Source organism: Buteo buteo, chromosome 13, assembly GCF_964188355.1.
Source record: "Buteo buteo chromosome 13, bButBut1.hap1.1, whole genome shotgun sequence".
NCBI classification, from domain to species: domain Eukaryota; kingdom Metazoa; phylum Chordata; class Aves; order Accipitriformes; family Accipitridae; genus Buteo; species Buteo buteo.
In genome coordinates, this window is record NC_134183.1 from 24,896,218 (window position 1) to 24,909,479 (window position 13,262).

General features: G+C 44.5%; 1 protein-coding gene across 1 annotated transcript in view; it reads left to right on the forward strand.

The window, feature by feature from the left end:
• CEMIP (cell migration inducing hyaluronidase 1) overlaps positions 1-13,262 on the forward strand; it is a 115,679-nt gene that overhangs the window by 77,121 nt on the left and 25,296 nt on the right. The window contains exons 12-13 of the mRNA XM_075045117.1: positions 7,517-7,692; positions 8,281-8,490. Coding sequence (XP_074901218.1) covers positions 7,517-7,692; positions 8,281-8,490 — 386 coding nt within the window. The remainder of the gene's footprint in view (positions 1-7,516; positions 7,693-8,280; positions 8,491-13,262) is intronic.

Consider the following 13,262-nt stretch of genomic DNA (forward strand, 5'->3'; position numbering starts at 1 on the left):
GTAATAAGTGAAATGGCTTAATTTTCCTAACAGGTTTAGTTTAGCAGCTGAGAACTCCAAAAGTCTGCCCTTTGAAAGACAAATGATAAAACCATTCCTACCCGTGATGGTTTATTTCCCTCTTAATCTTTGGGGTTTTTTCCTTTCTATTTTTTTTTTTAAAACAAAACCTAAATGTCAGGTCTGAACTACTTAAGAGTCTCTTTGCTTAAAAAATGGCAGAAAACCTCTGTTTTGTGGATAGACAATTTGGTGTGGCAGTCACTTGGCATACCAAGGTTTAATTATAATTGATGCTGTCATCATTTAATAATATTTTAATACACATGGTTTAGCGTATTGTGCCAAGTAAGTCAAACTCATTAGTTAGCTCATGTCCTATTTATATCTGATACTTCCTGCTGAAAGCTCATACTTTCTTTACTTGCTAGAAACTGGTTGATTAGAGGCTGGTGTTTTCAAAACAGCTTAAGAGCGTTAATACTCAGTTGCCATCAGGTTTTAGTAGGATTTAGTTGTCTAAAGTGGACTTCTGCAAATCTCAGTGTAGAAAGCAAGGGAGGGCACCCATGTACTGATCTTCTGCACTCCCTTATTTGAGTAATTACACTAATGCCAAAACTGTGGCTCCAATGAGTAAGTGTGGTTTGCATGAGGACCCAGCTCTGCAGGTCCTGCTCCCGGTCAAATGGTTGCTCACTTAAATGGAACTTTTTTCTCCTCTTGCCTCTTTTGTTTAACTTTTTTTTACTTGTCATTTTTGTGCCTAGATTATTTTCTCTGTGGGAACAGATTAAAACTGTTTGAACTTCCAACTTCACAAGGTTTGGGGAGGCACAACGGTACAGGGCAGAGGGAGGGAGGAGGAAGGAAGGAAGGAAGGGTTGTGTTGTTATGATAGAACTGGATAGTAGGAAAGATCAAGTATTTTGTCTAGTTTCCCTGGGAAACAAGTCTTATCTGCATCTTGGTTGCTCTGTATGAAGTTACTACTAATGCTGATAAGTTTCACCATGGAACAAAAATGATGAAATGCTCTTTTGTGCTCCTATATGCTCTCGATAAAGCATGAAAAAACTATTTGTGCCTGGCATAATTAGTCCAATTATCCCACATACTGGTGAATCTATGATTACAAGCACACATATCTTATATCCTGCTTATTGGGTTGCAAATGCTAGAGATATGGAGTTTACTGTGATCTTGTTCATGCAGAGAACTTCAAATTGAAAATGTAAATACATAGTTGCCTAACAACTTCACAGCCTGTGTCAGCATTCATTGTGTGCTTTAAGGATGGGAGAAGTTACTCCACCGTCAAAATTCAGATACTTTTAGAGATTTAGGGGGCTCTGTTTAGAAGTTGGCATCTTTTCGGCTGGAACTTGTCCGAAGCTCTTTTTTTAAAGCAATCCCAGTGCTTGAGGGCAGGAAATGTCATGAAATGGCCCTTTCTAACAGTCTTTCAGAGCTCTTTCTTCTACCTCTGGGCATTGCCTAGAAGCAGAGTTGTCAGAAACATACTCAAGTTTACACAGCAGTTCAGTTGGGTTTGGGCCTGATTTAAGTAAGAATTTGATCTGTTTGTCCACCAGACCTGCGTAATCTTCCTATTCCAGCCACAAGAACTTACATGTCAGGATAAGGAGAGGAAAAACCTGGAAGGTCAGAGAGAGAAAACCCTAGCATTTACAGAAGTATGTCAGCAGATTGCAAAGTAGGACAACCAGGGGATCAAGGACAACCAGGGCACCAGGCCCAGCCAGCATGGGTTCATGAAAGGCAGGTCCTACTTGACCAACCTGATCTCCTTCTATGACCAGGTGACCCACCTAGTGGATGAAGGGAAGGCTGTGGATATTGTCTACCTGGACGTCAGTAAGGCCTTTGACACTGTGTCTCATGGCATACTCCTTGAGAAGCTGGTGGCTCATGGCTTAGACAAGTGTACTCTTCGCTGGGTAAAAAACTGGCTGGATGGACGAGCCCAGAGGGTTGTGGTGAATGGAGCTAAATCCAGTTGGCAGCGGGTCACAAGTGGTGTTCCCCAGGGCTCAGTATTGGGGCCAGTTCTCTTTAATATCTTTATTAACGATCTGGACAAGGGGATCGAGTGCACCCTCAGTAAGTTCACAGACAACACCAAGTTGGGAGGCAGGCTCGATCTGCTTGAGGATAGGAAGGCTCTACAGAGGGATCTGGACAGGCTGGATCGATGGGCTGAGGCCAGTTGTATGAGTTTCAACAAGGCCAGGTGCTGGGTCCTGCACTTGGGTCACAACAACCCCATGCAGCACTACGGGCTTGGGGAAGAGTGGCTGGAAAGCTGCCTGGCAGAGAAGGACCTGGGGGTGCTGGTCGACAGCCGGCTGAACATGAGCCAGCAGTGTGCCCAGGTGGCCAAGAAGGCCAACGGCATCCTGGCCTGCATCAGAAATAGCGTGGCCAGCAGGAGCAGGGAGGTGGTTGTTCCCCTGTGCTCGGCACTGGTGAGGCCGCACCTCGAGTCCTGTGTTCAGTTTTGGGCCCCTCACCACGGGAAAGACACTGAGGTGCTGGAGCATGTCCAGAGAAGGGCAACAAAGCTGGTGAGGGGTCTGAAGCACAAGTCTTATGAGGAGCGGCTGAGGGAGCTGGGGTTGTTTAGCCTGGAGAAAAGGAGGCTGAGGGGAGACCTTATCGCTCTCTACAACTACCTGAAAGGAGGTTGTAGTGAGGTGGGTGTTGGAGTCCTCTCTTCTGTCAGACGGCTGGAGATAGGACGAGTGGAAATGGCCTGAAGTTGCGCCAGGGGAGGTTTAGATTGGATATTAGGAAAAATTTGTTTACTGAAAGGATTGTCAGGCATTGGAACAGGCTGCCCAGGGAAGTGGTTGAGTCACCATCCCTGGAGGTATTCAAAAAACACATAGGCAAGGCACTTGTCCTAGGACATAGGACATGGTTTAGTGGGCATGGTTGATGGTTGGACTCGATGATCTTAAAGGTCTTTTCCAACCTAAATGATTCTATGATTCTATAAGTAGCAGCTGCAGAAAGAGGGCATGAGGTGGGACAGGAGTGGGCTTAGGAAAGAGCATGACACTGCCATTTGGATAAAACACTACCATACCTTGCAGAGACTTCACAGTGCGCAGTTAAAGCCAGCATAAGCAGATGCGCTGCCCTCAGTCCACACCAATCCTCCTCCCACCTATCTGCAGCAGTAAGATCCACTCATTTCAGCCTTGAAACCAAACAGCTACAGAGGCTTTGATCCAACACAGCATTTAAGGATACACGTAATAATATCCACATGAACTTAAGGCTGTTCACACTCCTACAACGGAGAGTTTATTTCTGACCTTTGTGGGGCACCATGCAGGATCTTGAAGGACAAAAGGAATGAAGGGCTATAATAGGATGAGTTACCCAGCAGGAAACTGTCCCAAGAAGGCTTAATTAGCTCCATACTCCTTATAAAGTTTCATCCTTTCTGCTGTATGTCTTTTTACTGGAAATTTAATTTTCCATGTAAAAGTCATGAATTCGAGGAATATTTTTTCATTAAAACATCAGGTTGTACTGCATGACTTAAGAAGCTGGTCAGCTCACCCAAACTGTGCTGCATTGCGTTACAGGCTTGTGGCTTAGGGATGCAATAGCAAACGCCATCAAGATAATTCAGAATAATGAGGATTTGACAGGATGCCTGTGTGAACATTTGTTGGTTATTAAATATAAGCAATAGGGGCATTACCACCAGTGATGACAAATGTTTGGCAAAAATGCTAAATCTGGCAGAGGTCTGGGCTGGCATCTACAATGAGTTGCACTGATTTTAAAAGTGCCCTGAAGGGTTCACTGTCACTGGATTAGGTGGGTTGAACAGACAAGTTTGTGTTTAGCATTCCCTTTAAAAACTCTTGTTTAGGAAACATTAAAAGACCATGAGAGAGAAGGTCTTAGCCTTAGAGAGCCCAAAGGAGAACAAAAGACTCTTTAGAGAGAAAAAAAAAATCCAGGAGCATTTTAGCTCCACTTTATCTTCACCAAACCCAGACCTTCAAGTGCCTGTTTCACTTCTGAAAGGGAGATTTAGCAGTTTGTGTCATTTAGAGCCAAGGCATTCAGGAATGCATGAGTGTACCTGGGAGGGTTTTCAGAGACATCTGCATAACTCGTCAGAGCTGAGCCCTCTTCCACATCTGCAGCAGCTGAAATAGTTTTAAAATTCCACCCTTCCTAGGTTTGATAAGGCCTGGGACCCAGGTTTTATGGCTAGGTTCAAGTATGGCAGGTTTTCCTGGAGCTTTGTACAGTTTGGAGAGACTCTGCTTTGAATTGCTTTGTTGACATAAGCATGCCCTTGATTAGTGGATCATCTATGTTTATTTTAATGCATACTTTCTTTTAATAATTACCTTGTCTGTACCAACAACTGGTGACTTTAATAGTCACTGTCTTGAGTAATAAGCATGGAAATGTGCTCATATTTTGCTGAATCAAGACTTCTACCAGGCAAGCCCACAGATTAAAGAAGTTGCTCCCTGTGAATTTACGTTTTGCTAACTGGAGGCACTGGTATGACAAACACATCAGCAAACCCAGGGTGCTTTTCCTGGTCCATCACACAGGCCTGTTGTGGGGAGACGTAATTTGTGTCACTGCAAGGCTTTGTTTGGTTTAGATTATAACATGGCACAAGCCTGGCCTGCTGGCGTGGCAACATCTGTCCATGAGGGATGCAGCAAGACTGAGCCCAAAGGAGGAGACGGTGAATCAGTGACCCCTGGGTTTGTTAGCGGTTGGGCAATCACAGGCATCGGCTTTGATGCTGAAGCAGCAGACACATTCCTCCCATGTTCAAAGCACAGTGTTGCCTTTTTAACTTCAGTGCCGGTTTGCAAACCCCTGGCTTGGGTTTACCCGTGGTCAGTGCTCAAGGTTTCAGATATCGTGGCTGCTCTCTGGGAAGGCTCCGTGTGCTGGCTGTGAGCAGCAACCTAACTTCAAATTTGTAGCTCTGCAGAGTGAGATGCTCCCGTCCCTGTGTGAACTCCCCGAACTCGCCACGGAGCAGCCTCTTTTGGTTTTTTTCATGCCCATCACTAAACATGCCCCAGCGGCTCCCTGGAAGTGCCACGTGTCTGTAAATGCACACCGTGGTCCTCCCAGCCCCATGGGAAGTGCCTGGTGCTGGAGTGCTCGTTCCCAGCGGGCATTTACAGCACCTGAGGGCTCCCGTGCCAGGGTCTGCCTGCCACGAACCATTTCAGGAGCACAGCCCCATTGCCATGGGGAGCTTGAATTTCTGGCTGCCTTGAGGAGAGGTTAGTTTTTCAAAACTCTGTTAAAGGAGCTATTAGTCAAAATCCACTTTTACATTGGAAGGGAATTGCTTTCCATCTCTCCTTTTATCTCCAAACAAGTCAAGTCAGCAAAAGCACAAAGTGAAAAACATGCACCCAAGAAGTTATATTTAGAAACTGGTTAGTCCGTATTTAACATTCCTGTCAGTGCTTACCCTATTTTGCATGTCTGGACTGGTGTTAAATTAAATTAAATACATGCAAGCATGACATTTATTATTCTAGAACTCAGCGCATGAATAACAAAACTGCCTATCTAATTTCACTGCCACAAATCCTGGAGATATGGCTTCAAATAGGATGTTCTTATGATTATCTGAACTTCTTCCTGCATTTCAGTAAATCAAGAAAGGTCAGCTCTGGGGGAAACTGAAAAATAACAGCTCAAAACCAGTTTTATAATGAGAGGCTGTGGTCCTTAATAGACTCACTCAAGGCTCCAGCACAGCATGGAGAACACTCACTGCAGTGGCTTTTGTAATGTATGTGAATAAGGGAAGCGAAGCTGCTTTTTGGACGGGCTGGGTCTGGTTTTGGCCACACACCTGATGAGGCTCACTGGCTTCAGGGCAACACCGCAGGGAAGCCCACGACTTTCTAGGGAGGCAGTTGCAAAAGTGGGCAAGGTGCAATCCCATGGCCGCTTGCAGTCCCTCATTTCTGGGGCTGAGCATGGAGCTTAGAAGAGCCTCATCTTCCCACCACAGGCCTGGGTAAAAGCATCCACCTGTTCTGCCGTCACCACTCCTCTAGCTAACAGAGAGTGTTTTTTCACATGATGCTGTTATTTTGAAGGGGGAGGTGCCAAGGCAGAGGGCACATGTAGAGGTGTGAACCCCATCCTGCAACACAGCAGTCTCGGAGCAAGGCGGAGCACTCGCCCTTCCCAAATCCCAATATTACCATCAAACTACACTGCTCCCAGCTGCAGGAGAAGAGGGAGTGAATAGTGTTTGCTTATCTTTGTTATAAAGTCAAAGCATCATGTTTTCGTTAAAAACAAGACTGCTTCAGTGTTCAAAATCCTCCCCTCAACTTGGCACCTCTGCTTAAGCATGAACTGTTTTGCAGTGATAGCCAGGCTTCAGGCTCACCATTTGTTTCTAATTATGGATTTGAACGATTGAATTGAAATGAAATTCATGCAAGTGTAGCATTCCTTAAAGTTCAGTGTTTACTTAAAGAGTTTATTACTTATTTTTACTGGAATAATACACAATGTAGTCAGTAAGATGAACCTTTTCCCAACTGCATTCTCTGCAGAAAGCCACGGAAGGAAGGAGGGAGTATGAATATGTTTGAATGAAATTAGAGCAAAGAGATGATTTTGCTTTCTAGACATCCGCACTGCCTGGAGTTCACCCCTTGCTGGTCAGGCCAGGGAAAGCTTTCTGTGCTTTTAACCCCTCCATGGAGCCAGGTGTGAGTGCAGAGGAGGTTATGAGCAACCTGGCTTGGCAAAGGGAGATGTGGCATAGGGTAGATGGAAGATCCCATTGACTCCAACTACACCAGGGCAGAGGAAAGCATTGAGAGCAAGTTGGAAGCATACAAGCGGATCTAAAATTGAGAAGTTTGGGAGGGCAGGCAGTGGGAGGTTTTGCAGCCCACAGGCTGGATGAGGGGTTGCAATTGTCCCAAGCCACAATTTCCACAAGGCTTTCTGCCCAGTCTTCTTCTTGCTTAGATTAACAGTCATGGCGTTAGCAGGATCAGACTGATGCTCGCCTGTGAGTAGTGCTGTGGAATCTGAGCAGCTCCCAGTGTCTCACTATGGGAAGTGCTGTGCTAACCTTGAGGATTTAGACTTTTCACTAGCTACATCATCAATTTTCTTTGCATTGTAATCCAAAGTAAAAAGATCTTGAATGATTTCAGTCCCTTTTCAAGGTAGGAAATGTGTTTTGTCTAGCAGAATGTTGGTTTAACTCCCTGGCTAAATGAAGCAACTTAAGACCAAAAATCCCACTTCCTCTATTGCAAATATCTCAGCAAGACCTTGGGTGACACCTGTGCTCCAGCCTTCCCTCCTTTGAGGAGTCAGCCAACAGTTTTTGCTGATTCAATTACTCTTTTCATTATCACGCCAACACCACCACAGGAAGCACAAGGGGAAACCAGCAGCATTGGCAGAGTAACCCTGAAACTGGATCTTGTTCCTTTAGGGAAAGCAACGTACCTCCACATTGGCGAAGTTGTTGATGGTGTCGACATGCGGGCAGAAGTGGGGCTGCTGAGCCGCAACGTTGTGGTGATGGGCGAGATGGAGGGCCAGTGCTATGAATACAGCAGCAAGTTGTGCTCCTTCTTTGATTTCGACACCTTTGGGGGACACATCAAGGTAGGGCTGGAGCCCTCTCCTTGCACTTTCCTCCACCCAGCCACACCTTCACATACCAAGGAAGCCAGGATGCAGAAAGGGAAAAACCCCTTGTGTCAGCTGCTGAGCAAACAGCCTCTCCCCACAGTGCAGCAGATCCACTCTGCTGCTGCTGCCTGTCCCTTGGCTTTGAAGTGCACCTCACGCCCCTGCAGACATTGCTCAGCCAGCTAGGCTGGTGCTCAACCCATCCAAGATACAGTCTCCACACCCCGATCCCAGTTTTCCCCAGATTCTGGTGGTGCTCAGCCCAGGGAGTTTGATTTGATCCCAGCTGACTGAAACTCATGGAAACCATTAAAAATGCAAATGGTTTTCCTTCTAAAATTAAGTCAAATGTAGCCATGGCAGCAGTGGTGGGATCAAAGAGCTACTATGGTCTTCTTAGCCACCCTGACCCTCTTTCCCTCACTCTGCAGCCATGCACTCCCTTCCACGCAGTAAATCTCTCTAGCAGATACTATACAACATTTCCTATCCCTGTAGTCCCCTCCTTCTTGCCCTCAACAGTCTTTTATATTTCTTGACTGATGTTCTGTTGTTCTCCAGATTGCTCTTAATTTTAAGGCTACTCATATTGAAGGTCTAGAACTGAAATATATGGGCCAGCAGACAATGGGACATTATCCAATTCACTTCCATATGGCTGGAGATGTGGATGAGAAAGGAGGCTACAACCCTCCAACATACGTGAAGGATGTCTCCATCCACCATACCTTCTCCCGCTGCGTCACAGTCCATGGATCCAATGGCTTACTGGTAAGAAGCCCCAGTGTCTACCTTAGAGATGGAGGCACCAGTCAAAATTTTTCCTCATAGCATGAATACAGCTTAATTATTGCAGGGTGATGTGTTTTATTGTTAGAGGTAGTGTCTTACTCCTCCCCCATCCTGATTATGAGGCTATATATTCCAGGCATATTTCAACCTGCTTTAAAAAGTAGGAGGCCAATGTGGCACTGTAGGCTGCGCGTGACTCAGAGTGGGCTGAGCTTTTGTCTGTGTGCAGCAATGTCTGCAGACCAGCCCATCTCTAATGAGTAGTTGGATCTATCTATAGACAGAGACCTTGCTATTTAAAGAGAATAATCAGAAGGTTTAAGTGTGCTTCATCTTTTCTGTAATAAACTTTTGTGTTTGCAATGCCATTCACAACATTATGCACTCACAGAGCTCTGATTTGTCTGTTACCCCCCAAAACAAGAAATCATTTAAGATAAATCTATAAAATGACCTATGCTTACCAGACAAGTTACAGCACACCAGAGATGGTAGGAACACATTCAGATTCTCCCCAGATGTAGGGGTGCCTTCTTCTTTGGGTTAAGGATGCAGAGGGAAAACAACACTACCTTACTGAGCACCCTGGAGACTGGCACATAACCCCAAAAGGCTTTGCTCACACTTACCCCATCTCTAATGGCTTCTTCTTACCCATATTTAGGAAATGTGCAGAAATCTATCCCAAAAGCAGAGCTGCTAAAGGAATGACATAAACATCAGGTTTGACTAGACAACTTTTCCCCAGGTATCAGCTCAAATACGAAGTCTTAAAATGACAAGATTTCTGTAGGCAAGGGACTCTCACCCATTCAGTGAGATCACGGTGGATTCCAAAAGGAAAAAAGTGTATTAGAGCCCCAAAGAGGAGCATTTGTACAGTCAAGGGCCCTGCTACCATATATAACAGAGTTTTAAGAGAAGACATATCATTGGCAGTTGTAACCTGGATGGTCACTGTGCATTAGGAGTTCATATCTATACCACTGTTTTAAAGTTACCGTACCATCGCATAGCAGGAGCCTGTAAGAATCTGTTTTCCTTGAACTTATTTGGGGAGTAGCATTTGCTTTCAACACCTAGCTAAGACACAATTTTTGCCCTTTACTTGCTGATGAATGCTTCCTCCTTTACTGACTCTAGCACATCAAGGGCTTCATCTTACAGTCGTCTTTTTGGCAAGGACTGCAGGCTACAACCTCTAAAAGTGGCAACATTGGAAGGGAAAGTCACAGACATAATTAAAATGCACAGAAGTTGAAGAGAGGGCATTGAAATTACAGTTCCAGAAGCAGAGCAGCTTTTATTTGCTATTTATGAATGCGAGGCTTTGGTTTTAACCTCTATCCTTCTAAGTTTGTAACATGACCCTAAAAACGTACCAAGTGAACATGGCTTCTGAAGAAAAAAGACATTCTACTATATAAATTAGTTGAGGCATTCAGGGTCATACGGCATCTTCCCAATTCGGAGTCAGCAGTACAGGGGCTCAGCTCAATATACGATTAATGTGGAGAGTGGCAGGGCAGCACTGCGGGATTCGTTTGTCACACCATCATGGGCTGTTACCAACAGCACCATAAACACATTCTCTGGCTGCACAGAGGTTGCACAGCTGTTGACAAGATGCAGACCAACTGAAGCCCTGCTTCTGGATCTAATATGTGGTCTTCATTCCCTATTGATTAATATTTGCCAAACCAAATACCCAGAGCCTGGCATTTTTCTTATCGGTCAGACGCATACGCTCATAGAGAGCATTTGGAAATAGTTCTGTCTCTTGTGCTTTCTCCAAGTGACAAATGTGCCTTGGGGGATCCATGGCATAGGGATCCATGTGCTCAGGCTTTTCCAGCCAAGATGGCATGATGAAATTTAGACAGGCTGATGTAGCTGATGAAAGCAGCTTGATTCTCTTGCTGTTACTCAACAGCCACAATTCCCTAAATGACCATGCTTTGCCTCCATGACAAGACACCCAAGAGAAACTTAGAATTTAGGACATATAATCTGAAACGTTAGTCAAGAATTTAATCCCTGTTGATTATAGTTTATCAAAATGTGTGAATACTAAACTCTACTCATACTAAACTCTACTCATAATACTTTACCTGGTTTTTATTTTAACCATATAATTACTGCTGACAACTGAAAAGAAAGCCCCAGTGAAATAAAACAATCTGACCAAGTTTGTCCCATTGCATCACAGAAGGCGTGCTCCAAAGTTTGAATCACTTAAATGTTGTTTCATTGCTCTGTGATAGACATCTGCGGTCAGCAGCTCCATGCCTTGATTCATCAGGTGATCACATCACAATCTCCTCATCTGCTTTCCGACTCTATTTTCCTTCCTTTCCTCTTCCTTCTGCCCCAGATATATTCACAGAGACCCACATGGATCTCTGGTGATTATGATAGTTATTCTACACATTTCCTCGTTGCCTGTTGTCTTCTTACTTGGGCAGCACTGCCTGTTTCTACATGCATGATCACCATTTGTGCAAACAGCGATGAGCTATGTCTTTCCGCAGGTAACATTCATTCCCTCTGAGATCAGGTAGATCCAAAGCATACTTCGCTGAGGGAAAATTTGCCTTGATGATGTGCACAAACTACACTTTGCAAATTGCCATACCAAAAGTCTAGCTGGGCTATTAAACCTCTGCATAGCACAGCATTTAATGATGTTCTTAACATTAAGCCACTGATTTCAGAGGGGCTTCTTGCATGACTGCGGTTGAGTACCTGTGTGTCGTAGTTTAACCCCAGCTAGCAACTAAGCACCACGCAGCCGCTCACTCACTTCCCCCCACACCCAGTAGGATGGGGGAGAAAGTCGGGAAAAGAGGTAAAACTCTTGGGTTGAGATAAGAACTGTTTAATAGAACAGAAAAGGGGAAACTAATAATGATAATGATAACACTAATAAAATGGCAACAGTAGTAATAAAAGTATTAGAATATACAAATGATGCACAGTGCAATTGCTCACCACCCACCGATCAACACCCAGTTAGTCCCCGAGCAGCAATCCCTCCCCGCTCCCACTCCTCCCAGTTCCTATACTAGATGTGACATCCCATGGTATGGAATACCCTGATGGCCAGTTTGGGTCAGCTGCCCTGGCTGTGTCCTGTGCCAACTTCTTGTGCCCCTCCAGCTTTCTTGCTGGCTGGGCATGAGAAGCTGAAAAATCCTTGACTTTAGACTAAACATTACTTAGCAACAACTGAAAACATCAGTGTTATCAACATTCTTCTCATACCTAACTGAAAAACATAGCACTATACCAGCTACTAGGAAGACAATTAACTCTATCCCAGCTGAAACCAGGACACTGCAAATGCTTTAACAAATGGGAGAGGGGCATCAGTTATTTTTAACTGTCATTAAAGCAGGCTGGTAATTTACATATAGGCTTCCCTGCTTGCTTTGCTATCACTTTTCTCATGTCACTTCAGAGATACTCATACTAAAATCACTAAGAGAAAAGAGTGTCCAGTCATTCCTGATGACAGAAATGTTTTTCTGTGGGTCTGTACCATGTGCTAAAAGTCACCATCTCAACATTAGCTTACTTCCATTGATGGGCTATTATTTGCAAATCCATATTCACTGGAAGGCATGGAGGGTTCTTCTGGAAACAGATCTGTAGAAATTCTCTTCTCATGATAATTATTGTTTGAAAATGCAATAATTACCCAATGTTTTGTTTAATATATTGGCCATAAAACCACCTAGTTTCGCCACTGCTATCCCAGAGATGGAACTTTGCTCTGATTCCCAGTCTCTCCACTGGATCTCAGTGTGAGAGCTAAAATAGAAACAGCAATTGGGGAGGGAAATTAAATGGAGGTCAGTAAACAGTCTGGCAGAATCCAAGGCAGAGCTGTACTTCATGGAATAAGAGGTTGTGCTATCTAACTGCTTCAGTCGTATCTGCTTTTACTAATCCAGCTATACTACACAGCAATTGTTTTACCATGAAGGGCATTATCTGGCCATAAATTACTCATGGTTAAGGTAAGATTATGGACTATTAGGAAGTTCTTAATCAAATAAAAAATTAAATCCATTGGAAAAGTGATTTTGGAACAAGCATCTTATTTGCTATGCAAGCATCTCAGTACTGGGCTTGTGCATGAAACCACCCACAGGAAAACTAAGTCAGAGCTGACCAAGAGATGAAATATGGGAAAAGTAATTAATCAAATGGAGGGTGACAAATGCATTAAGGACCAGGTCCCTGGCTGATAACTCCATGTTGTTCTGTGGGCTTTCAGGGATGAGTTAGGAGAACAACAGACATTTGCTGGCTCTGAGCTCCTCTGCCAGTGCACACACCTCTTTCTGCTTCACTCCCCTCTCACCGTACCAGGAGATGCGTTCCCCTGCGATGTTACTCCCCGTGCACGGAGGTGGGCTTTGCCCCAGCTGAAGTCTGGTCTCTACAGGTTTTCTTGTCCCAGTGCTGGTGCAGTGCTGTGCTGGCTGGAAAGATAAATGGCCATACTAAGTGGCTAACGTTTCTCTAGGGAAACTGTTTCCATCATCTAAATGTCGCAGCACCGTTACTGCTGTGTCTTTCCAGTATTACTGTTGTGTGAGAGAAAGCTAATAGATTTTGGTGGCAGTTTCTGTGCCATTCTGACATCTCTGTGGTTAAAAGACTTCCTCTGCTTGTTGGAAAACTTCTTCTGAAGATAGCTCACTCTCCTGAAATATTCTTCTACCCTGTAAGCCTTTACCATT